This window comes from Rhinopithecus roxellana, chromosome 13 (genome assembly GCF_007565055.1).
Source record: "Rhinopithecus roxellana isolate Shanxi Qingling chromosome 13, ASM756505v1, whole genome shotgun sequence".
NCBI classification, from domain to species: Eukaryota; Metazoa; Chordata; class Mammalia; order Primates; family Cercopithecidae; genus Rhinopithecus; species Rhinopithecus roxellana.
The window spans coordinates 93215446-93242955 of record NC_044561.1 but is presented as its reverse complement, the minus strand read 5'-3'; the positions used below and the strand labels follow the sequence as shown (position 1 = coordinate 93242955).

Below are 27510 nucleotides of genomic sequence, written 5' to 3'. Positions count from 1 at the left end.
CAATCAAAAAGGGTGTTCTCTAAAGAGAATCTGTATTAAATATTCATCAAGGGCAGAAATCATTTGGAAAACCTGAGGATTGAAGTACCAGGATCTTACTCATGATCCCAAGGTTTGACAGTGCCATATAATTTGAATTGAGCTGAATCCTTATTGAAATTCAGTCTCAAAGACAGGAAAGGTTACTAAACTTGTGAAGTCTCCCTAAGGCAAACAATCTCACTTTCAGTGGAATATACAACTTTACACTATCCTTAATAGACTCCAGGGTGTAGCTGTGGTTAGGAGTGGGGCCTTGCTTTTCAATAGTCATCATTATCAGCATTCCAAGGGTAATGTAAAACTACACAGAGGTGAGTGGAGAAAGTTCAGAAAAAATGAATGCCATAGATAGTTGAAAAGGTTAGAAATCATGTAGCACTTTGTTCTCAGCCTGGAGTTAGGAACTCTCTTTTGGTGAATGCATTTCAACAAATATTCACAGAATGCCTAACTCTGAGAATAAGGAAGGAAGATGTAAATTGCCATCTTGCTGGGAAACATATGTAAGTAGCTCTGCAAATTCAAGGCCATATTTGCCTTAGGTGCATAGGGGAGGGAACAACTGATTCTGGTAAGAGGCTCATTAAGGTATCCTCAAGGAGGGAATATTTAATTCCAGGAAAAAAGTTAACTCAGCTAATGCTAAATGCAGGAAATGGAGTCTGCACATCAATGCCTTGGGCTATGTAAACTAAGCCCAGGAAAAGCCCCACAGCCTTAGGGCAGGCCAATTTAGAGGCACCACATAGCTTTCATGGAGTGGTTATTGCACAACTAATATTTCATGAATGTTTTAGCATCCTTCTTTTTATGCCAACTTATCTTTCAAGGCACTTTGGCCATGTGAAGAGAATAAGCATTCTAAAGCGGTGTATGCCAGACTTCCCACTAAAAATGAAAAAATTCAGGTTGGGGGGTCCTTTTCAGACATGCAGATATAAGGTCTTTTGGAGAGAGTGCCTGGAGTGTTCTAGTTTTAGTTCAAATGTTTTGGACTTAGGGGAAAGCATCTCAGAATGGCAAAAGAAAGATTCGAAACATTCTATAAAGATTGTCTTAGTTCATCTGGAAAATTTCTTTTAAAAATTAAAATAGATAAATAAAAGAGAAAAGAAAGAAATGGAAAAGAAAAAGTAATCCTTCATATCTCCAACTCCCCTGTTTTTAGGTAGGCGATTTTCCCAGCAATCTCAAACAGAAACTAAGAATTGAGCTAAGATAAAAATGGAACCACCTCCTCACACTCCTAGCTACTAAAACATAATACTATTTAAGGAATAAGAGAAAGTAATATTCTGCCTCCCTGAAATCATGTCTCTATCCCTGCCCATCTCCTTAAGCTTCTAGCTCCCCCTAAAAGCAACCTAGTTATTTTGATAGAAGTTGTCAGCAAAACAGCGGAGCCAAACGCAAGTTCTAACATGTACCAAGGTGACATATGCCAGGTACTGTGCTTGGAGCTATCATTGTCATCATCATCAAATGTGCATTATCTAATTTAATCCTTGTTAGCTTCCTTCTACTACTACTTTAATCTCTGTTTTACTGTAGAGGAACTTCAGGTACACAGTGGTTAAGTAGCTTGCTTGAGACACCCAGGTATAAATGGCAGAGATGAAGTTAAAACCCATGTTTACCTGATTTCAGAGTATAAATTCTTACACATCACACTTAACTTCTCTACCACCAGCATCTCTTACAATCATTATTTTTCTTTGAGAATTCCACAAAAAAAACAAAAGGATCTAAGGAAACAAAGCAGCTCATTCTAACTGGATTGAGATTCTACTCAATGTCTTGCTTCCTGAACTCATGGAGATGTCAGCTTCCCATAGAGGTGAACCTTGAGAGGCTGGACCCTCTGAGGCTCATCTTACCCTCATAACTACTGTGAGAAATTATGAGGAAAGAGTTACTGTCCCCATTTGACAGCTGAGACACAGAACAGCTCACTTTAGAGCACTAGCGTTATGAAGATAAGTCTAGAATTCAGAACTAATGACTCCCAGATCCTGGTTCTGCCCACCTGACCAAATTGTCTCACACACAAAGGAACACATTTGAGAAGTCATTTATTCATCTACCCATTATCCTTAGTGCCTAGGGCAGAGTAAAGGCTCAATAAACACTAAGAAGAAAGGAAGGAAGGAAGGAAGGAAGGAAGGAAGGAAGGAAGGAAGGAAGGAAGGAAGGAAGGAAGGAAGGAAAGAAGGAGGGAGGAAGGGAGGGAGGGGGAAGGGAGGGAGGGAGGGAGGGAAGGAAGAAAGGAAGAAAGGAAGGAGGGAAGGAAGGAAGGAACGAAGGAAGGAGGGAGGGAGGGAGGGAGGGAGGGAAGGAAGGAGGGAGGGAGGGAGGGAGGGAGGGAGGGAGGGAGGGAAGGAGGGAAAGAAGGAGGGAAGGAAGGAAGGAGGGAGGGAGGGAAGGAAAGAAGGAAGGAAGGAGGGAAGGAAAGAAGGAAGGAAGGAGGGAAGGAAAGAAGGAAGGAAGGAGGGAAGGAAAGAAGGAAGGAAGGAGGGAAGGAAAGAAGGAAGGAAGGAGGGAAGGAAAGAAGGAAGGAAGGAGGGAAGGAGGGAAGGAGGGAAGGAAGGAGGGAAGGAAGGAAGGAAGGAAGGAAGGAAGGAAGGAAGGAAGGAAGGAAGGAAGGAAGGAAGGAAGGGGGAAAGGAGAAAAGGAGCCTATGAGTGATTAACCAACCTATGGACCACTCAATCTTCTCAATCTTACTTGGCATCCCTATCCTTATCTTAAACATGAAGAAACATTCTGGAAGGTCAGATGTCTCTTCCATGGTCTCATGACTGGTTGCTGGCTGAGCTAAGAGGACCACCCAGTGTTCCTGACTCCCACATCAGTGCTCTCTGCTTCTGTTCTCCCAAATTGGGGCAACCTAAAAAACTCTTGCTCCCTCAAATTAATTCTGTGAATCATTCTAGTGTTAAAACATTCAGCACCAAATTGGACAAATGTGAAATTATACTTCCAGGGCTCCACATAAAAATAAATGGGTATAATAGAATACCAAGAAAGTGTAAGCAGATGAGAGCTGGACTGACCAAACTAAAATTACTCACCTTTTCCCCATCCACTGTCCCCAGTAGAATGGAGCAAAGATTTCATGTGTGGCTTGATTGGGCTCTCGAGGAGAAAGTGCTCTCCGTGATGTCTCTGCCCTCAGCAGAACCTGCATTGTCACATCCCTATGCCTGAATAGCCATCTGCCTTTTATAATTTCATCTCACAAAAAATGGATAAAGAATGCAGAAAAGAGCAAAGAAATCATTAAAACACAGGCTAGTACAGACAAAAACCTATTTACAACCCATGTAAAGAAAATATTTTGAAATGTCTTTTGTGGTCTAGAACCTTGCTACTCAATGTATGTCCATGAACCAGCTCCAAGTGTCAGGGAGCTTGTTAGAAATGAAAAGCCCAGGCTCTACCCTAGCCCTACTGAATCAGAATCTACATTTTACAAGATGATTCATGTGCAGAGGATTCATATGCACATTCCAGTTTGAAAAGTAGTGGTCTAGAAGCTTCAGACACTTGATAATGATGATATTTTTAGTTTGCCTAGATAGCCTGCTATAGATGCATTTTCTGAATATATTTATTTTAGAAACACTTATTTTAGAAACACTCCACTCTGGCACATTCCACATATTAATTTGTTTAATGCACATACCACCTCAATGAGATATTAACTATTGTCATTGCTGTCTTACAAAGGAGAGAACCTCGGAGGCACAGAACAATCAGGACGCTTGCCTGAGGCCCCACAGTTAGGGAATGAAATCACCAGCCTTCCAGCCCAGAGTCTGGCTTCAGAGTCTGTGCTGTCAAAGACTCCTGAGGCCATCCTGGGCCAGCCCTGTCCACACTACATCCTGACTTTGCCACTAAAGCCTATCAAAGTGTGCTCAAAGGCAAGGTAGGCTTTTGTGTCCTGGAGATTTAACTGCACACATTCTCTAAAATGGTTAGTTTCTAAAAGCTCACAGAAATCATTTTCAGTACTTTATTTTTCAGAAGCACTATTGAAATTTAATTGTTAAAATACTATTTTTTTAAAAGCCCTTTGTTGGCCTCCACTAGCATCTCTCTCTTTCTTTCTTAGTTCAAAGTACATCAGTGGAAAATAAGCGCCATGAGAGAGGTCCTAGCTTAGAATTTCTTCTGGAGGTACCATGAGCTTTACTTGAAAAACCAATTCATCCAAACTGTAAGCAATACCATTTTATACCCATTAACAGTCGCCCTGTACAATGGAAGGCATTAACTGATTAGGCTTTCTAGAAATGAGGATTCTTAAGTATTAGTGATACAGATATCTTTGTTCCTTCTCTCCTGCCCACCAACTCCCACTCCCTTCCTGCGCATGGTTCAGGTGGCATTTGGTTTATTTGAACAGTAAGGAGATGAGGGGTGCCTTTGAAAGACTTCTCCTGCACAAAAGATCTTCTGTAAAGCTTGTAAAGGAATTATTTTCTCACGCTAGATTATTATGCAGAATGTTAGATTTCAGAATTAAGAGCCCTTATTTCTCATCTCAAACTCATTCTAAATACTGCAGACCCTCTCTATAGAGAGAGAAAATAGGAGAGTGAGTTTCCTTTTGAGCTGTGTTTCCCAACCTTTGCGAAGCCATATTCTCTTCTGATAAACCTAAAAACCTCAACCACCACCACCAAGATTCTTGCACATCTTCCCATAGGGGGTCCCTCCCCAATTTCACTGATGAAGACTTTCTGATAGATGGTGCCAAAGAAGAAAATTTAGACTAGAAGATTTCCAAAGGTTTGCTTTCTGTGATTGGTGTTATAAAAACTGTAGACATGTTTATTTCCAAACATAAAATTACAGTATAATATGAAGTATGCGTATTCCGATTTCATGCAGGCCTCACCCCAGTAGCCTACCCCATGGAGATGGTGCTCCATTTCCTCATTCTACCTAAAGCATCACTGGTAGATCAAGTCCACAGGTGGCCCATTCTTCTACCCCTCCATAACCCCTCAGGGCTCTTGTCGTACTTCCTCCCTTTTTTCTTTTGGTCCTTCTTCATTTTCCATTTCTAGGGCTCATTGTCCCCTTACTGATTTCTCTTTCTCTCTTTTCTCTCTCTAACTCCTTTTCAACTTTGCTACCATTATTGGAATGTAGAGTAAAGATGCTGGTATCAGGACTTTGGTTATGTTGGATGAACAAGGAGGTAAGTTCAGATTTCTTCAGTAAGAACAATTCCTCTTCTGAATAATGTGCATTTTAAAATTATTTGTGCATACACAGGTGGTCATTTTGACATGTGTTACACACGTACATGAATGTGAGGGTTCTAAATTTTTCATCTTGCTTTTTACTTTCTCTGTTGAAAAGATTGGTAAATGTATGGAAATATTGAGACCTTCTTCATGAGTGAATCAATGATACTACTATCTCTGTTATATACATTGGGGTAACAGAATTTTGAAGGCAAAAGCCATGTTTTCTTTTTTTTTTTTTAAATGATGGTATTTTGGACAGTGTAAGAATTTTCTTATTATCCTTGCCCCTAAACTTTCCCAATAAATTTGGTTTTCTTCTAGTAATACATAGATAGAATGAGCGTATGCCATATCATGTTGTCTACTTCTTTTGACCATCCCAACTCAGTATCTAGTAGTTTTGATTTCCAAATCACTATGGGTATTTCTTAAATACCTGGGAGCTGTTTTTCACAGAATATAACCTGAGGGGAATTATCTGGAAAGTAGAACATTGAACCAATTGAAATATTTGGCCTGTTTTAAAGATTATTACAGAAATGCCAGAAGCAAGGAAAATCAGAGAGCCGGCCTTTTAATATAGCGTCTCTATACCTAACGTGGAAACTAAAAAGGGTAATACCATCATTTTTCTTTGTCTCAATGTATCTAGCCCTATGGTGAGATTGTACATAATTCTGGCCACAAGTCAGTTACCTGATTCCATTCTGAATTCTTATCATAATAAACAGATTTCTGCCAAGTTTTTTCTTTTTATTCATATTTTGCAAAAGCATTAGAAAATGTTTTGACTTTTTTTTTTAATGGCAGAGATAAAAATGTACAATGTATTCACAACATAGGAAACCATAAATAAACTCTAAGCATAAATCTCAAGCTGTGGGGAGGAGTATGCCTAACAGATAACAGATAGAAGGTACTTCTCCTAAAATTCAGAGAGCCCTTGCATATCAAAGAAAAGGGCAGCAACCTAAAGGAAAAATGGATGTACAATAAGACGTCATCACAGATGTATGAAACCATGCTCTAATCACCAATAAGGACAAGATACCACTTTTTAGAGCAGACGCATAAATTTTAAAACTTGATAATAACCAGTGTTGTGAATATGTTGGGAAACAGAAACTTTTATTCCACAGCTGGGCACTGTAGCCTGATACAAATGTCTTGAAGAATAATTTGATACTGTCTTCACATTTTAAAGTGCATCTGTCTTTGACCAAGACACTCCATTCCTAGAATATTACAGTGCAGATATACATTTACAGTTATAAGAATAAGAATGCATGTGGCTTACTCATAATAATGTAAGACTAGAAACAACTTAAATATCTGTCGGTGGGGAGATCAACCCAATTAATTATGGTACAGCCATAAAAGAATTGTTCTGCCAGCAATATAATACATGAGGTAAATCTTTATTTACTGACTTCTGTGGAGTTGGGGTGGGAGCAGGAAGGAACTGGAGGAAGATGCATCATTTGGAGTCCCCTGGGGAGCAAATACCAGGAAGCAATTAGAAGCAAAAGAGATTTACTGGGGAAATGTTTGTGATAGGTCAAGGGGAGAGGGGGCGGGAGCAGGCAGAGACAGCCTTCAGACTATGAAGCAAGTCTGACGCCTATAAAAGTAGATGGCAAAGGAAGGAGAACTGGGTGGGAAGACCTTCATACTGCAGTGCTGCTCTGAGAAGCCCTCAGCCAGGTCGATGGGGAGCCCAAGAGCAAAGACTGCTGATTAGAGGAGCCTTGTGTTGGGCAGAAATGTTCTAGCACCAGTAGCCAGTAGCCCCATTGTGCTCAGCCATTGGCTTGAAGCATCCCAGGAAGAGCCTGGCCTCAATGTAAACACTGTGGCAGATTGCTTAGGTGTGCAGCTGGAGGCATCTGGCTGCCATATAAAGACTTTTAGTCTTACATTATTTATTTGTATTAAACTTTTTCAATAAATATATACCAATTGATTCAAAAAAATGGAGAAAAAGTTTGAAAAAAGTTGAATATAAACCCCAACGTTTTTCCTTCGATTTTCACGATACAAATTGTCAAAAGTTGTACACAAATAACAAAGTCTACTAGAGTTCCATGTTGAAGGTATTGCAATGGTAATGGAAGTCTTCAGAACTCCCCAGATGGGTTTTTTATTATTATGTGACTTGTTGGCTGGATCTGTGTAACAATGTCCCAGGCTTTGAAACTCAGGATGCAGCAAATCTTTGCTTTTAAAAAAAATAACTAAACAACGTGTGCCCAAAAGAAGAGTGGTCCCTGATTTCCAGTGCAAAATTTAAACATATACACTCAAATAATTAGCAGTTTCACCTTATTTATTTTTTAAGTTAATAATTTGTAACTTGATGGGGGTGGAAAAAGAGACATTGCAATGGAGGGTACACTTAGGAAAGATTTAGGATAGAGCCTTTTTCTCCTGAACAATAAAGCACTGACATAAAGACATGGAAAATAATATATACAAACCTGGAATCAAAAAGAGAAAACACGAATAACAGGCTTACAAGAGTGATAAATTGCATTGTACTTTGCTGAAGAAAATCTAGAGATAATTTGCTGAAATCTTCATAAAAATGCAAAAATATACATTCTTTAGCAAAAATAATCTCCAGAATCAGCTTTGTATTATTCTCTGAGAAACAAAGCAGAATAGAATGTCTGTTTGACAGATTTCCCCATGAGGCACTTAATGTTCTCGGCTAAGACATTTCAATTATGGCCATACCACAGTAAATGCTGAATTCCTCAGTTAAACAAGGATAGATTGGGTTTAACCAGATGTGTGGTGAGTAGATAGATACTGATAAGAAACATGCAACTGTAACACCCCCGAAAGTGGGTGGTTTCTGGCCAGTCTTAAATGGTACACATTTCATTTATAGTATAATATAATAGGAGCTTAGGACCTTTTTTTTTTTTTTTTAATTAGGCAGTAGGGACCCAGAAAGACCTTTCTGATTGACAGATGAGCATGTCAACAGCTATCTTCATTGCCATTATAAGTGCATTTTAATTTTGCCTTTACTTGTTTAGATCAGTAACTGCTTTGAAATTTCTCTTCAGTTATCTTCTACTAATTTTGTTTATGCGTGAGCACCAAAAATGTTGACTATTTCTACCTCACAGCAGCACGGGAGCCTCAAGAAACAGCCATCCTTCTAAAGAACCATCCCAACCATTGTTGGATCAGGCCAGGCCATTCCAGGTTGTCCCATTAAATGATTGACTAGGAAATTTCCTATGGGATTCTTGCTTTATGCCCAGGTATCAGGAGACACCAAGGAGCACTGAGCATGACAACCAACCCTGGAAATGTACTGAGCCCCGGAACTTTTATTCCTCTAGAAAATCTGTCACCAAGAGAAGTCCTCAAATGACCTTGGCCCTAATGTGGGCTTTTACCTCCATATCTTTTGTTCCTTTTGCTGGTCTTTGCTGAGTTGTATGTCTGTTTTGATGCTGAAGATGTGACTTTTGGGAAAATCTCCTGGGACCAACTCCAAACTCAACAGTGAAATATTTGACTACTGTCTGACAGAAGAAAGACAATGTAAATCCCTGTCCAGAGAGTTACCTATCTTAAAAGGTTCATGACACTACAAGGTGGCATTTTAAAAACCATCTCTGTAGCTAAAGTTCGCTCACCAATATCTGTTATGAATGACTTAGTCATGATAGCCGCATATAGCTGTTTAAATTTAAATACATTTCTATATGTTCATAAATGCTAAGAAAAATGAAATTCATAGAGGCAGCATCTTGTAACTGAACATACTCATGAAGGCTGCACACTAGATTAATAGTATTAATGCTTTCTATTCTTCTACTGATTTTTACCAAATTGAGAATTCTAAGGGCCCCAAGTTGGCTTACTTAGGAGAGATTAGTAGAAATTTTGTTTTCACCAGTCATTAGAAAAATATTAATGGAAAACATTAATACTGATCATTGAGCATCCTGTCATTGGTGAATCTATCACAAATAACTGGTGATCCAACATCATGGCAAAAGAAAGCCCAAGCTCTGGCCCCAATATATAGTGTCACCTCCTAGAAGATGCCCTCCCTACTCAAAATGTTATTTTCTTCCCAGCCCCCAAGAATAAACAGAAACCAGTCAGAAAACAAGCTTAGGGAGATCAAAAGCAGTCAACACTGGATGATGTGTTGCATCAGCCTCAGAGATGCTGCTGTCTATCCCAGAATGAGATGCTGTTAAGCATTTCCTGAAAAGCATCTTCACAGAAATCACTGAAGTGCTGTGAAGTCCCAATATGCCAAACATCTCCACAAACATAACTCAGTACACTCTAAAAATTAATATTATTGCTAGAATTTCTGCAACAAAATGATTCCACAATATTTTTTAAATTAAAGGTTTGACTTAGAATTCATATGTAAATATATATTCAACTGATATTGGTAGTTATAAAATAGTGTCCTAAATCAACTATTTTCTGAATAGTTTTCTGAATCAAATTCAGCTTCAGTTTTCTCTTTTATTCAAACCTTTGCCAAATTAAGCTGGTGACTGATGGCAGAGCCCAGCTTTCTGAAATATGGATTTAGACTTGCCTGTTTGTTTTTCCCTTTTGATATCAATTATCTAATTCATAGGTTCAATACCTGTGCATCAATTCACATATATATGTTACCTCCTAATCTCTGGAAGCACAGTGGATGGGTCCCTGCTATCTTGTCAGAGAGTAAATATTTTGACCAAAAAAAAAAAAAAAATTATCAACTTGCTTTGTAACTTAGGAGAAACTCCTCAAGTAGGACAGATAACTACATATGTGTCCCCACGCCATAATCTATGCTTATTTCAGCTGTCATTAGCTGGGGGCAGCATCTCTCCTTCTGAGCTCAGATGCCTCCTCCAATCCATCTCAAGCCTGCACTCCCAGAGGCCCTTAGCAATTACTTGATTGGAATTTGGCATCCCTATTGTCTGTACATATAATGGTTCTTCATCTGATGAGGAGTTCCTTTCCCTCCCCGCCCCAGTCCCTCCACTTGAGTTTACCTTGATCTACAGACTAATTTATTGCACTCTTAAAAGAAAACTGGAGTGAAATCCTTAGAAAAGAAAAACATCTTGATTTAGATATATATATATATATATATATATATATATATATTTCACCCTTTTAAAAAAATTTTTTAATTGTAATTTTTACTTTTGGGATGGAGTTTCACTCTTGTTGCCCAAGCTGGGGTGCAATGGCACAATCTCAGCTCAGTGCAACCTCCATCTCCCAGGTTCAAGCAATTCTCCTGTCTCAGCCTCCCAAGTAGCTGGGATTACAGGCGCACGCCACCACGCCCAGCAATTTTTTTGTATTTTTAGTAGAAACAGGGTTTTATCATGTTAGCCAGGCTGGTCTCAAACTCCTGACCTCTGGTGATCTGCCCACCTTGGCCTCCCAAAGTGCTGGGATCACAGGCGTGAGCCACCATGCCTGGCCATATTTAGCTCTTTTAAGGATTTTTTTTTTTAATGCCATTGCTGTGCCTGTATTTATTCAGCAAAAGTTCTCCTGCACTACCTTATTATCTCCTCCAAGTATTCAATGCTAGATAAACAATGAAGTTTTGTTTTCACCTGTCATTTCAAAAGCGTAGGAGAAATAGCAGATTCCTCATGAACTGAATTCTGTTCTTTAGCCTCACAAAAGAAAACACAATAGGCTTTTATTTTCCAAATTCACAATCTGGCAGTTTGGGTCACTAGTGAATGTATCTTGGTTTTTTTGGACGCACAATTTCCACTGTATAACTTAATGTGAAATTGTGTTTAAGTGATGATATATGCCCTTAGGCTGGAAATGTACTTATCAGTTGTATTCTAGGCATGCCTTTATTCCAGGAGGCATAGGCATGCATGCATGAATGAAAATACAGATGAAAAGAGGAATGGAAATGTAATTAGGTTTTGTAATTAGACAGCTGAGACATCCATTGCTGCCTTCCTTTAATGGTCTTTTAAAAGCTGTTTTAAAAATCCTTTCATTGAACTTGTAGTTATCTCAATTTGGTGACACAATTCAAAAAAATTAATAAGTTGGTGTATGTAACCCTGGCAACCTAGAAGTATGATTCATTCTGATGACTATTGATCTATATCTGAGATATACTACGGTCAGCTATGCTGGCAGCAGGGATATCATACTGTCCTATGTTCCAATTCATCATCCTATTTCCAAAGAGACATTCATTCTCCCTGCTCTCTGCCTGGGCTTGGAGCATGCCCCCCATTATAGACTTGGAAATCAGGGGGCAGAGAAGTGAAATGCCTTCCAAAACCTTCATAACAAATTAAGTCATAGGATGAGAGAGGAATTGCAATGTTCCAGGACTTACAATGTTGCTGTGTGGATGTTACTTTTTTTTTTTTTTTTTTAACAGCTTTTATGAATTACATATGCACAATCAAGTGCAGACCATGGCTCCCTCTGGCTAGACAACCACTGCTAGGGGAAGAAAAGAGAGCCATATACATTGCTTATGATTGCTGCTGCTGCTATTGTCTCCAAAGAAGAAAATGGATTCTATTTTCTACCCTTATCTGGTTGAGGATGCTTAAAAACCAAAAGATGGAGATATTTTAAAGTTGAAGCAGATACTTTCTCTAGTAGCATTGAATTGGAATGCGTAAAACATAAACTAACATCTTGTTTTTTCCTCCTGGGTTTCACTGGTGCGTGAGTAAGTGAATATGCTGTGCTGTTTTCCTGGACACTCGGAATCAAACAGGCCTTCAACCCCATCCCATCATGTTTGAATTACAAACTATTTTGAGCATCTTGTTTGTTTCCTTCCACCCATACCTGTGTAGGGCAGCGGTGGCAGTCTTCAACAATGCATCCTCTTGGACAATGCATTGTAATATCTCTCTTTCAAATTCTGTTTCACATAGTCATTTCTCATGTTCTGTTGGAGACCCCCAAAAAATTCATTCCACACTGTCATCCCTTTGTCCTAACCAGAACAACTCGATCGTGTCGAAGAAGGCATGAACCATATCAACCAAGACATGAAGGAGGCTGAGAAAAATTTAAAAGATTTAGGGAAATGCTGTGGCCTTTTCATATGTCCTTGTAACAAGTAGGTACTGGGTACCAGCTCTAATCTGTGGCGTCCAGTTTTCTTTCTTTCTTTTTTTTTTTTTCTTTTTTAATGTCAAAGTGAATGTCTGAAGTTTTGTCTTTTTTTTCTTTGTCCTTTTCCATCTGCTTCATTCTGTGGGGATAAAATACTTGTGTTTAATCAGAACAACTGGAACGCATTGAGGAAGGGATGGACCAAATCAATAAGGACATGAAAGAAGCAGAAAAGAATTTGACGGACCTAGGAAAATTCTGCGGGCTTTGTGTGTGTCCCTGTAACAAGTAGGTGCTGCCTGCCTGCCTGAAGCTTTGGTTTCCCAAGGCCCATCTCCAAGCCTTGACAAGCTCATTCCTGCCAAGCTCATAGGCAGGATGAGCATGTGGCATGCAGAACAGATCAATACCGTCTCCAATGCATTCATCTCATAGCATAGATGATATTAGCAGGAGTTACTGTTGATGCATTAAAAATCAGGCATACTACAGTGAAAGCTTCACTGTCAGCAACTTTTATTGATGAACGTTTCAACATTTTCCAGAAAGTGTACCTTGAGACAGAGGCTAGCCTCAAGAAAGAGGCCCCCAGGGAACTTCCTTTTCCCCAACCCCAAGAGTCAAAATTGCAGGTTTAGAAAAGGCTGTGGGTAAGTTTGGAAGATGAGAAACGCGTGTGTGAAGGTTTGATTTTTTCCAAAATAAAAGAGACAGGTAATTTGGCCCAGGGAAGCATTCTATAAATTAGAGAATATGACAGAGATTCTCCCTTTCTACTGCCCACCAGTTGCCAAATTTGGTCAAGAGATGCTGCTGCTGTACCCAACACAGAGGCAGTGAGCTCTTCAGCAAGAAGTGTTCAAGCCTTACTCAAATTGGACCCATCCCTCCCAAATTTTTCTCCTTGGAAGATCTACCCGTACACTGGCTGAAATGTTGAAATGTGTAGACTTTGCATGCACAACATCACAAAACATTCAACTGTTCTCAAGTTTCTGCAACGCTTTTTTGGAATGTAGCAGAAATGTGACATGTGGTTATAAAGGTTTGCAACGGAAGGAACCTAATACTGAGGTTCTGGAAGATTATGTCATTTGACTAGTGGTGGAAAAAGAAATGCATGAGTGGATTGTCCAACATGCATTTGGAAAATTAGACTCCTTATCCAATCTCCCTCACCCCTCCCACATCCCCCTTTTAAAAGAAGACTTTTTCCTAAAAGCTCTCCTGATCCTAGCTTTTAGAATAGAAATTGACGTCATTTTTAGCAGATTATATGACCATTCACATCCTTTAAACTTTGAGGCTGATTTAAAATATCCCACTTCCTATTTAGGAGGGGGAGGGGCTCAAATTGCAAAAAAAAAAATAAAAATAATTTGCTTTTTAAAGAATGATCTACAGTAAAGCCTGATTAACTGGAATCTAGCTAACTGGAAACCTCAGCTGCATGCTCTTGCCCCCTTCCATTTTTAGCAAAAAAGAAACAAAGAGAAAACCTCACATCAGAAATGTAAAATGGTTTTACTTCCAGGGTAGTTTGAATTGTCTTGCTTAGTCTGCATCCTCCTGCAACTTCCACATCTATGAGGACCAAACAATAAGAGTTGATCTTCACAGAAAAGGCCATCAAGCAATCAATATAAATGATAACCAAGGAAAGATTCAATCAGGTCTTTTACCTTAAGACTTTCAGGCAGGAAAGTGGCTCAGGAGTCTAGCAAAGATATTCACTCATCCCCCATGAAACAAAACTTTCCTCCTTGGCCCCACTGTTCATTAAGAAAGTCATATAATTCATCAAAAAAAAAAACTTCATTACCAAGCATTCCAGTTAGTCAAGATTTGACTGTATATTCCTTTCCGTGGCAACTTGCCCCCAGGTGAGATTTCCATCCATTTCGTGATAAATTCCAACAGATACATTTTCCCCCCTTCATCAACTGTGTGTGAAGAAAGGGTGGAGGCAGGTTCCCCTGGGATGGATTCTAATGTTCTAATGAAATGATGGCTCCTACGAATTCCATATTTGAGTGATCACTAATTTCCTTAATGCACAAGAGACCCTAAACTAAGCTTCAAAGCTTGACTGAGGTGTTCCCTATTGTGTGTAAATAATGCTTTAAAAACCATGTGTCACAACGCAGTGGCTGGTGGTGCCCTGGACTCTCTGAGGGCTTCGCCCTGTCTCGGCATGTTTCAAGGGACTATGGTAGATGTACGGCAGTGATGTGAGTCTATGTGCAGCATTGTGGGTGCAGTGGTTTGCCTTCTTTCAGAAACGCATACTTCCCACTCATTTGACTTTGCCAAAGATGGTATAGCAGACATTTGACATAGCAGAAAACATCACGAAGTCCATATAACTTCTTTTAATCTGAGGAGGGAGGAGATGGGGAGTTGGAAAAATAACAATTAAAAAAGCCAGACTCTAAGCCCTATTAAATTTAGTTTGGGGATCTTGTTTCATTGAATGGGTCCATGGCCCTCTGGTGTAATAAATTTTGACTGCACTAAGGCCTGCGGCTTGATTGTGGGAGTTGCTGAAATTCCACTGGTACAATTTTCCAGGTTGTCTCTAGGGTTGCTTGGTCCCCAGTCCGCAAGTATTAGAGCCAGTTTTAATAGATGGCTGTGGTCCTCTGGTGAAAGAAGAAAATAAAATGTTAAATTCTAGTGTCTTACACAAGAAAATGTGAAAATGGGACCAAAGAATGTCTCTTGTTTTTGGACTAAAAAGCATGTGGTTTCTACTATGTAAAGAACCTAAAAACATCTTTGATTGCCTTTAATTACAACACCCACCAAAATATGCTGCACATGTTTCTATTGGGCACAATAGGTATGCCTGGATTTTAAGTTTTTCTCCAAGGCAGTTCAGTGCAATATAGCCCATGGAGACCATACCAGCATTAAACCACTCTCCTCCATTACAACGCCAGGATAGTTTAAAGTAGGAGTTTGTAAGCACTCTCCACCCTGCCCCTCAGCCCAACAAAGAAGCTACCGAACCTGCGTTTCAAATCCTCATGAAGGCTATTACTGTCCTGCTAGTGCCTTTTTCGAGAATGGTCAACTTCTGGAGTAGTTTGGCTTAAATGAGAATGCTTCACTTTTTACTCATGCCTGTAGCTGGTGCATGAAGAAGACATAGAAGGGTTTCCCTTTTCGGTGCTAGATGGCTTGTTCTCTCTTCTATTTTCCTGCATTCATTTCACTATGCTTCTTTTACTTTTTGTCTCTGTGGACAAAGGTTTGTACATCAACTCTGGATGTATGGTGACTGTTTGGAAGTACCGATATATTATCTAATTCAAATCACTCTAGAGGCAACGCAAAGACCATCACTCTTGGCCAACCACCAATCCTTTATGTCCTTCATGGAGATTTGGAAATGTTAGTTCCACATGTGTTGGGAAAATATATATATATTTCACAGGGATCTTTGCATGATGGTTTGTAAAAACTTGGTTGAGGATGTTTTCTTGATGACAATGTGTTGCTGTGGTGTGATGTGCACACTCTACTTGGCAGTCTTGTTTTATGTCTGTCTGCCAGTATGTTTTTCTGTGTGTTTTGTGTCTTCAGATATAACCACATCACTAAAATAGAACTAAATGTCCTCCAGCTACCTTAGTCCTTGTCCGAAATCCAAACTAAACCACAAAACAAACCAAAACAAGAACAACCTTGTGGGCAAAGATTGCAGTCCATTGCAATGGACTCGATTGGAAGTGAAAGGTTGAGTAGCTGAGGCATGGTGGTGGCCAACTGTTTGGGTCTGGATTATGATATATCGGTATTCTCTAATGCCTCGACTTAAAACTCATTCGCTTGGTTCGATTCTTCACTTGAAGAAGTGACAGTTGTTGAGAGCTTGCTCCTCTACCCCTGTGCCTTGTCACTCACCCTCTCTTTTGCATAGGCTTAAATCAAGTGATGCTTACAAAAAAGCCTGGGGCAATAATCAGGACGGAGTGGTGGCCAGCCAGCCTGCTCGTGTAGTGGACGAACGGGAGCAGATGGCCATCAGTGGTGGCTTCATCCGCAGGTGAGCCTCATGCAGCATGCGCTATAGCGGTTCTCTATTGTCAAGTACAAACAACCCCAAAACTGAATGGTTTTCTAAAAAACAACCATTTTATTGCTCATTAATCTACATACCAGTTGAGTGTTCTTTTCTAAACCTTCCCTGGACCTTGCCCGGGTGGGGTGATCCAAGATGGCCCCATTCACTTGTCTGGTGGTTGGCTGGGGCTGTTGGTGGGGCACGTCTGTTCTCCATGTGGCCTCTTCAGCAAGAGAGCCCAGGTTCCTTACATGGTGGTAGCAGCGTTCCAAGGGGGCAAGCCTCAGTGCACTTATCAAACCTTTGCTTGCTTAACTTGTGTTTGCCAGTTTCATTAGACAAAGCAAGTCACATGACCACATCCAGACTCAATGTGGCAGTAGGCACAAGTCACATTCCATGAGTTTAATTGAATAGAGCTTATAAAAGAGACTACTTACAGAGGGGTGGGCAGGACTAATAACAAGGAATGGTGAGACACTTCTGAGCTAGCAATAGCAGGAAGCTGTTACCACCATAGTCCTGGGGGACAGGAAAAGGAATGATTTTCAGAACCCAGCAATAGTTACGACTGTGGGCAAGGAACTATCAGTAGAGAAATACAGCCACTACCAAAGCTAACAGGGAGTGAAAGAGGGAAAGAAATGCTTAACCTCTCACTCCTCTTGCCCTGCAGTTTCATTGGCCATTAGCCAAAGCCTACTGAAAGCCAGAGGGTAAGAGAAACTGGGTGATACAGTCATGAGGTCAGCTCCTGAGAGCACAGAGCAAAGAAGGTCCAAGAATGGATTTCGAGTGAAAATAGAGAATAATTAGCTTCTTATTAATGATTTATTTTGAAACCTAGAATCAAAAGACAACTTAAATATCTATTTTAAAAAGTTCGAATTATGACTCAGGGCATTTCCTTAAAAAAAAAAAAAAAAAAAAAAACAACTCAAGTTACACACATCAGCCAATTCAGAACTCATCTCTCCCTTTGCTTCCGGGGAAAGTAGACCAAGGGTTCTTAAGCCTGGCTGTACATTAGAATCACCAGGGGAGACTTTTTTCTTTTCATAGCAATATTTGGGCCCAATCCACACCAATGGAACCAGAATCTCTTGAAGTGAGACACAAGCACCTGTGGCCCATTAAATCTCCTCAGGTGATTCTGATATGCACTCAGGGCCAAGCACCATCGAACTAGAAGTATCTCTTAGCTGTTGATGATCATTTAAATAAACTTCTTCCCTACAGGAAAGAGCTAGAAAGTTCTCCTTTAATTTTTTAATTTTCTCTGGCCTGGGCTGCCTTTGAAACCGTAATGAGCCAGTCTACATTGGGAGTCACCATGGGGGAAGGATTTTAACCCTTCTGAATATATTTTAACTCAATACCATATATACTAGGGAAATTCTGAAATAAGTACCTCCTTAACTTTCAAGTTGGACTGTGAAAAAATGTAATGGGTGTTGTGAGTCAGCTCCTTCCTCCCATTCCTACTTCACTCAACCTGAAACAATACTCTTTTGTCACAGTTTTTGACTCTGAAATCACCTATGCACCATGCCACTAAGAAACCTATGGTATTAACATATGAGCAAATAAAAATCATCTTGAACAAGTATCTCTCCTTGGAGTTCCTGGGAGCAAGCAGGGTTAAGGGGCAGACTGTAATTATCATTACTCTTACCATTGGTGTCAATCTCAAGTGTGAAAAGAGATGAGCACAGAGACTGTGACTTAGCACAATAAGCTTTTTATTGTATTCTTAATTTGAGTCTTAGAAATTTTGAGACTTAATTTGAGTTTAGAAATATTAAGAATATTCCTAGAAATAAGAATACCATTTCTGTCTAATTCCATCTTCGTGCTCTGACCTAAAGTCTTTTCAAACAAAATGTTTTCGTTCTTAAATAATAAAAATTGAAATAAACACATGAAGGGGAAACGACATAATGGAAGGAGTGAGAAAGTAGATAAATTAATCTATTTAATATACCTTCTTTAAGAATAGAAATTCAAGGGTTCAAAATGCAATTTTAAACTTTTTTTTTATTTTTAATGTATGAAAGCTAAAATGTGTTTTTGTACTGGATGGAGATTAAAGGTAGATAAAGTTGACATGCAGAGGACTACAGGTTTCCAGTATGCTTTGGGTCCTTGGTATTCAATATGTTTTCCACCCTCTGTCTTTTAAAACTTGCTCTTTGGATCCCAGGGTAACAAATGATGCCCGAGAAAATGAAATGGATGAAAACCTGGAGCAGGTGAGCGGCATCATCGGGAACCTCCGTCACATGGCCCTGGATATGGGCAATGAGATCGATACACAGAATCGCCAGATCGACAGGATCATGGAGAAGGTGAGCACATGGCAGTCAGCAAGTCGCTACTGCGAGTTACTTCTGAAATGACCATCAGGAAGTGTGAAGGGCATAACAAGATCCTCAAAACACAACCTTGGATTCAGGCTCACTGATAGCTGGAAATGTTTTTCATTTTCCAAGAGAAAAATATAGGACTCAGCAACAGAATTGGAGTGAAAATAAGAGGGTCAAATTTAATTCAGCAAATATTCTCAAAGGCTCCTGTCAGCCAGGCATTATGCTAGGCACTGTGGGCCACATACACATGAGAAAGACACCACCCCTACTGCAAAGAAATTCACAGCCTATGGGAGGCAACGAGCCTCCAGACGAATTTTCTATCACTCAAAATATAATTCAGTAAGAGATCCACAGATAAAATGCTAAACAAGGTTAGATAAGGAAAGATCTCAAGAGGCAAAGTTCGGGAAAATCTCAGAGTAAGTTGACTTTGAATTGAATCTTGAAGGATGGTTAGTATTAATAGTTTGTCAAGTGGAGGTGGTGAAGGGATAGAATCAGAAAATGGGGGAAGAATGGTCAGTTTAGCCAGGACATGATTATGAGCTTTGTTTTTATAAATGCCAAAGCTTTAATGATGATTCAAAAATATCCAGGTTCCATTTCCAGTTTAACAGTTCACATACCCAGAACTAAAAATAGGGAATTTTATATGATGAAATTGAGTTTACAAAGGACATCAGACTTGGCTCTAAGATCCACCATGTCAACGTGGGCCATAAGAAAGACTGGAGGGAGTAGACTGGGAAGGGGTGTGTGGGGGGGCTTAAAATTAGAAGAGATTAGAAAGAAACACTGGAAAGTTCCTATAAAGAGACCTAGGGCACCAAAACCTGATATTCTACAACACAGAACTCCAACATAATTTATATTTCCATGTTTCATGCCCTTTCCTCAATCAGTAGGGTCTTAAATATTGATTACAAACTCTTATGTCCAAATGCTAAAAAGGAGAAATAGAGGCATTATAGATTTAATGATAATTGTTCATCTATAATCTACTCCATGTGAGGCCGGGCGCGGTGGCTCAAGCCTGTAATCCCAGCACTTTGGGAGGCCGAGACGGGCGGATCACGAGGTCAGGAGATCGAGACCATCCTGGCCAACACGGTGAAACCCCGTCTCTACTAAATATACAAAAAATTAGCCGGGCGATGTGGCGGGCGTCTGTAGTCCCAGCTACTCGGGAGGCTGAGGCAGGAGAATGGCGTAAACCCAGGAGGCGGAGCTTGCAGTGAGCCGAGATCGCACCACTGCACTCCAGCCTGGGCGACAGAGCAAAGACTCCGTCTCAATTAAAAAAAAAAAAAAAAAAAAAAAAATCTACTCCATGTGGATAACTTATGTTGTGTGTTTATTCCCTGGGAGATGTTGAAGTTCTTTGTCTGATATCCTGAATTTTCTTAACATAATTCATTTCATTTTGGTGAGCAGAGAAGGATACTTTTAAGACTTTTAGAATCATAAATCTAAATAGTAGTTTCTTGGTATGCAAGTAGCCTCCAATGACTTGAAAAAGGAATAAATAGGCATAAAGGGAACACTTTGTCCTGTTGTGTTGTACATACTCCATGTTAAAAATATCTGATTGCATATTTTACCTGATCAATATGAGCTATGCAAACTTTAGTGCTGATTGGCAAAATACTTGTGCTTTGCTTACTTTTGCAAGTAATGGCATGCTTATCATTGTTAAGAAGGCTTTCACATGATAAAGCTTTTAATGCTGTGTAAATCAATAGATATTAGAATAATATTGAGAGTTTCAAAACTCACTAGAGCCAACACAAGCTGACCTAACCCATTACGGCCCAGAATAATGAACTAAGAAATCATTGCTGAGCTGCCCTCCAACAGAAAAACGATTTGAAAAAAAAACAGGAAGTATTCGTTTTCTATTAATGGACCCACTTTACTTGCAGATGCAGCTAGATAATGCATCAAAGCCAATTAGGGTTCCAGAAGGAGAGTCTTTACTAATAGAAGGGCCAAACTCTTATTGACAGAGTTGAACTTTAAGCAAGAAAATGTGTTCCTGGAAAGGCAAGTGGCATCTTGATTCTGCCACTTTGCATTTCTAGTTCTCATCTTTAAGGAGAAGGTTTTCTTCTAGGCCCAGTGTACTATAAAGACAGAGGCATATACAGTTACAAGGTTTAATCAGAAGCCAGGCAGGTGGGATGGGTGATGACTCTTTCAATTTGTATCATTCCTTGAGTGTGGAATCATTGAAGTGGGTGAAGGGTCTAATTGCCTTTGAATCATTAGTTTCCAGTCAACACTTTAAATAGCCCCCTTTTTTCAGAATCAAAATCCACACATGATTTAAATAGAGCCCGCTTCAACCCAGCATTGCCCCAAATGATCATGTCGCATGAACTGCACAATTATTAATAGATTTCCACCTTTTCATTGAAGTTCTCATTTCTGCTAACAGGAAACAGTATGCAGAAGTGTCCTGCATATCTAAGATGTAATTACAGTCACACTGTAGGGGTAAGGAGAGTCTTGTGATGTTTCTATCATAGTCTCTCCTGACTCCAACAGCAACCTTTACCCAGCTCTATCAATCATGATCTTTTCTCATCACTTGGATCAATAGTGAAGTTTTGGGAGTCCTTAACAATGAGATTTTCAATACATCCTCATGAATTGTCAAGAAATTACTTTATTTAAAAATCTCATTTTCCACTTAAGGGTATTTATATATAAATATATATATTATGTATATATTTATGAATATATATATTTATATGTAAATATATTTATAAATATATAAATATATAATAACTAATCTTATATATAAATAAATAACTATATATAAATAACCATATATATAAATAAACAACCATATATAGATATACCTTCTAAGGCTAAAACATAATTTTTTCAGAAAACTTACTGAATTGGAAGCAAACCCACATCAGAAGGTTTATGGGAACTGTTGCTAAGGAAATACCTTAGCAATGTTCAAACTTTGATTAAAAGTTATCAGTGGTAAGTTAGGCATGCAGTCCCAGCTACTCCAGAGGCTGAGGCGGGAGAATTCCTTGAGCCCAGGAATTCCAGGCTGCAGTGAGCTATGATCGTGCCACTGCACTCACACCCCAGCCTGGGCAACAGAGCAAGATCCCATCTCTAATAAGCAAATATATAAATAAAAATAAAGTTGTCAGTGGTAGATGACAGGCACACGTTGGAATACAGTGAGGCTGATGCTTTAGCAGTCCTCACGTTCTTCTGTCAGTGAGAAAACACAGCATTTGAGAGCTAAGACTTTGAGTTCTAATAGGGTTTTGCCATTCACCAGCTCTGTGACCTGGTTGCCTCACCTGAAGGATAGTAAGAGAACCATTCAGACCTAGGATCAGAACAGGCTGGAAGTCTGAGCTGGGTCCTAAAAGTTACCTGGCATGGTCTGAAGTTGAGATTCCCAGAGTATTCAGAAGATGGGCTGAACAGCTCCTTCTAACCTTTTACTGGCTCTCTGGTGGTCATCCTGGCCTTCTCACAAGGACAAACATGTAACATATGTTGCACTCCAGCAAATTTAGAATTTTCTAAATTGAAACATAAGAACTGGAATGGGACAGCCATCATAAATAAAGTCCTACAGCATATAAGTAGGGTGATCATAGGAGCATTCTCCAAATACCAGGAAAACATCTGCAAGGAGATTCCAGACTTTTTTTTTCTAAAAGGAGCTAATTCTTTTATATAATAAAGGGGCAGTACTTTCTGTGTCAAATACTGCATGGGGTGGAATTTTCATATGCTTCAGAAGTAAGTTAGGTGGAAATCACAGAAGCTCATCGAACATAAGTCTTTTTCAGCTCCTCCCTCATCGTGGTACACAGAAATACAAAGCTCCTCCCACATCCTTTGATGATATCCAGAGTAACCTCAAATATCCCCAAGTGAAGGCTCCTCAGTGCATTCTTGTACAGGAGATCCTAGAATGTTTGTGCTCAGAAATGCCATCATTTTTAAATGAATTGTTTTTCTCATTTGAGCTTTTCAAAGTGTTTAGTCTTGGCAACATAATAATTCAATCTACAGGAACATTTCACATTGCTCTGATCCTGTAATTTTCCTTTGCACTGAAGTGTCATTATTTCTGATACCATTTGTAGCTGGAAAGGGAGGGCTTAAGAACCAAGTAAAATTGGAGAGATTATCCATTTTCCAGTTGAGAAACCTAAGGCCAAAAATATGAGTCTGCAGTTCAAAACAATCAAAATCAGTGCCCTATCTTACTATGTAAATGCCGATTTTAAAAGACAAATCTCAATTATCCAAACAGATGACAGAGAACCATTGCCAGGTAATTCAAAGTTATGATTAATGTAGAAACATGTTTATTTTAACTTTGCAAATTTCTATTTGAACGTGGATAATTCTAATGTCCTGAGAATTCACAATATGAACTGAATACAGAAGACTCAGCTCAGTAGAAATAGGGAAGTACAGCACTGCAATAGGTACAAAGTTGGTAATCATTGAGTGATACTGGTTGAGAGAAAATCAGTTCAGATTCCCCACACTGCCTGGCAGCCTCCTCCTCTTCTTCCCAGGCTGTAGAAGGATAGACAGCATTAGTCAGGGAAGGACAAAAGAACAGCCTCAACAGAATCGTTGTCTTCACCTCTGCTTGCTGATGCATTTTTCTCGGGGGTGATGGGAATCATTCGTTTTCTGGAGTTTAAAGATTTATGCTGGTAGCAGCCCTTGGTTACATGCTGCATATACTACAAACGTAACCCAAGCAGTAAAGAGATCAACCAAGAGATTAAAGCCAGCCAGTTACAAAATCATGGTAAATGTGCACCTGTTAAAGACAAGACAGTTATGAAGCTCATAGAAATGAGTCTTCAGAAATGCACTTAAAAACTATTAAGCATCTCAGAAGCAAGCCCAAGTTTTCACACAGTAACAATAATTGCAAGATAAACTAATGAGCCCTTCATTTTGCAAAACATTATTCCAAGCACATTATGTATATAAACTCATTTGATCTTGACAAATTGAATAGTAAGTGATGAATAGTGTAGATTCTGACTCCAGGTTGCTAGCATTCAGACTCTGGTTTCTCCATTTATTAGTACTAAGACTTCAGACAAATTTTCCAGATCCTTTCTGCCTGCTTTTCTCATTTGGAAAAGGGAGCTAATAATAGTACACACTTTATAGTTGATGTTGTTAATCTTGATGTTGTCAAAGTTTAACGAGTGGAACAAAGTACAGTTGACCCTTGAACAACATGGGGATTTAGGATGTCAACCCCCATGCAGCTGAAAATTTTTGACTCCCCAAAATTTAACTACTAATAGCCTACTGTTGACCGGAAGCCTTAATGACATAAAAAGTCCACTGACATCTATGTTTTATGTATTATTTACTGTATTCTTATGATAAAGTAAGCTGGATAAAAGAAAATGTTATTAAGAAAATCATAAGGAAGATAAAATACATTTATAATACTACACTGTATTTATTCATACCATCAGTTTATACAATTTGTTTACAAGATGAATCATCGGTCTGAAATCTTCAGAACATATTAAGCAATTCAACTTTTTCTTGAAATGTTGTGACTTTTTTTGCTTTTTGGTAGCACTGCTAGCATCACTGGTGGCACTCTGTATGGATGCCATGATGTTATTCAAGGTTTACCGTATTGGGCTAAACATGATTTTTTTAAAAATGTGAAACTGCAAGAGATCACTTTTTACTGCACTATGCAATTTACTGGAGAGATGGTGAGGATGATTAGCATCACAGAGCATTTTAAATGGATGTTCACAACATTTGAGTTCACCACAATAGCAGGAGGTGGCTATGACATTATTAGAGTAGTACAGTATGGACTACAGTTAATTTTATACAATTATGATTTAATACTGCATCTTTACATTTCTCTCAACTGCAAATAGTCCCATGTGTAGTCTATGTTTGTTTAAGTCTCATAAATTTTAACTTTTCATAGTAGATTTGTGTGTATGTTATGGTAGTAAATAATAGACTAGACTAGTATCTACATATATTTTATGCATTCATGACGTGGCTAATATTTTCTTAATTTTCCTAATATTTCTAAGTAACACATTCATCTCCAAGTTTGCCTTAATTGTTGCAAATCTCCAAAGGATTTTCCAATATATTTATTGAAAAAAATTCTGGCCAGGCACAATGGCACATGCCTGTAACCTCAGCATTTTGGGAGGCTGAAGAGAGAGGACTGGTTGAGCCCAGGAGTTTGAGACCAGCCTGGGCAGCATAATGAGACTTCATCTATACAAAAAATAGAAAAATTAGCCAGACATAGTGGCATGCACCTGTGGTGTTAGCTATTTAGGAGGCTGAGATGGGAGGATCACTTGAGCCCAGGCAGTTGAGGGTGCAGTGAGCCATGATCACACCACTGCTCTCCAGCCTGGGCATCAGAGCGAGACCCTGTGTCAAAGAAAGAAAGAAAGAAGGAAAGAGAGAGAGAGAGAGAGAGAGAGAGAGAAAGAAAGAAAGAAAAAAAGAAAGAAAAAGAAAGAGAGAGAGAGAGAGAGAAAGAAAGAAAGAAAGAAAGAAAGAAAGAAAGAAAGAAAGAAAGAAAGAAAGAAAGAAAGAAAGAAAGAAAGAAAGAAAGAAAGAGAAATCCATGTAAAAGTGGATCCACACCGTTCAAACCCATGAGGTCCAAGGGTCCACTGTACATGCTCATGCTCATTAGCAATATTTTTTATCACCCAGGTTGGAGACGAGAAAGCTGAGCCCCAAGATGTGATTTGTTCAAAGGGACGCTGCTAATAAATTAGCCATGGTTTCAATCCTACTGTATAAGAAATGTAATTCAACTTGGTCCAACAGATGTGAATGCCTACCATAGAAGTCATTGAGTATCTTTCCAGGATAGAAAGATAAATCATATATAAGCCTCTGCTCTCTGGTAGGGAAAATTATTGAAAATGAAAAATAAGCTTCTACTATCACGTTCAAGTAGAGCCATAGCTGTCATTCTGGGAAGACAAAAGAAAGGATGGCCCATGCTGACCAAGGAGGTTTTAGTGGTTTCCTCCAAGAGGAAGTATTGGACCTGGACCCAGAAGGGTGAATGGATTTTTAAGGGGTAACCTGAGTTCTGTTTCTTTCCCCCCTTTTCTAGGCTGATTCCAACAAAACCAGAATTGATGAGGCCAACCAACGTGCAACAAAGATGCTGGGAAGTGGTTAAATGTGCCCACCTGTGTTCTCCTCTGAATGCTATCGGGCAAGATAGCTCCTTCATGCTTTTCTCATGGTATTATCTAGTAGGTCTGCACACATAACACACATCAGTCCACCCCCATTGTGAATGTTGTCCTGTGTCATCTGTCAGCTTCCCAACAATACTTTGTGTCTTTTGTTCTCTCTGGGTCTCTTTCTTTCCAAAGGTTGTATATAGTGGTCATTTGGTGGCTCTAACTCCTTGATGTCTTGAGTTTCATTTTTCCTTTTCTCTCCTCAGTGGCATTTGCTGAATAACAACAATTTAGGAATGCTCAATGTGCTGTTGATTCTTTCAATCCACAGTATTGTTCTTGTAAAACTGTGACATTCCACAGAGCTACTGCCACAGTCCTTTGAGTGTCAGGCTCTGAATTTCTCAAAATGTGCCATCTTCGGTTCCTCATGGCTGTTATCTGTCTTTATGATTTCATGATTAGACAATGTGGAATTACATAACAGGCATTGCACTAAAAGTGATGTGATTTATGCATTTATGCATGAGAACTAAATAGATTTTTAGATTCCTACTTAAACAAAAACTTTCCATGACAGTAGCATACTGATGAGACAACACACACACACATAAAACAACAGCAACAACAACAGAACAACAAAGCATGCTCAGTATTGAGACACTGTCAAGATTAAGTTATACCAGCAAAAGTGCAGTAGTGTCACTTTTTTCCTGTCAATATATAGAGACTTCTAAATCATATCATCCTTTTTTTAAAAAAAAGAATTTTAAAAAAGATGGATTTGACACACTCACCATTTAATCATTTCCAGCAAAATCTATGTTTGGCTGAAATTATGTCAAATGGATGTAATATAGGGTTTGTTTGCTGCTTTTGATGGCTACGTTTTGGAGAAAGCAATCTTGCTGTGAAACAGTGTGGATGTAAATTTTGTAAGGCTGACTCTTACTAACCACCATTTCCCCTGTGGTTTGTTATCAGTACAATTCTTTGTTGCTTAATCTAGAGCTATGCACACCAAATTGCTGAGATGTTTAGTAGCTGATAAAGAAACCTTTTAAAAAATAATATAAATGAATGAAATATAAACTGTGAGATAAATATCATTATAGCATGTAATATTAAATTCCTCCTGTCTCCTCTGTCAGTTTGTGAAGTGATTGACATTTTGTAGCTAGTTTAAAATTATTAAAAATTATAGACTCCAGATGATCTGCTTTAATTTCTTCATGGACTCGCCTGATTTTGCACTCACATGAGAAGAGAAAGCCTGGCTACCCTGTCCCAGCTACTAAAAATCAGTTCTGTGTGCCGAGGACAGTGGGGGGGAAAAGATAAGATTTAAGCATGATTCCAGTGGCAACAGACAACTTGGCTTGGTTCTCATAACCTGCTCTAGAATTACCTTGTGAATT

At 39.1% G+C, this 27510-nt stretch overlaps 1 protein-coding gene across 1 annotated transcript in view; it reads left to right on the top strand.

Annotated features, from left to right (window-relative positions):
• SNAP25 (synaptosome associated protein 25) overlaps window positions 1–27304 on the top strand; it is an 88095-nt gene extending 60791 nt beyond the window's left edge. The window contains exons 4-8 of the mRNA XM_010355270.2: window positions 5206–5254; window positions 12306–12423; window positions 16345–16470; window positions 18692–18836; window positions 26017–27304. Coding sequence (XP_010353572.1) covers window positions 5206–5254; window positions 12306–12423; window positions 16345–16470; window positions 18692–18836; window positions 26017–26085 — 507 coding nt within the window. The 3' untranslated portion in view covers window positions 26086–27304. The remainder of the gene's footprint in view (window positions 1–5205; window positions 5255–12305; window positions 12424–16344; window positions 16471–18691; window positions 18837–26016) is intronic.
• Window positions 27305–27510: the final 206 nt, after the last annotated feature.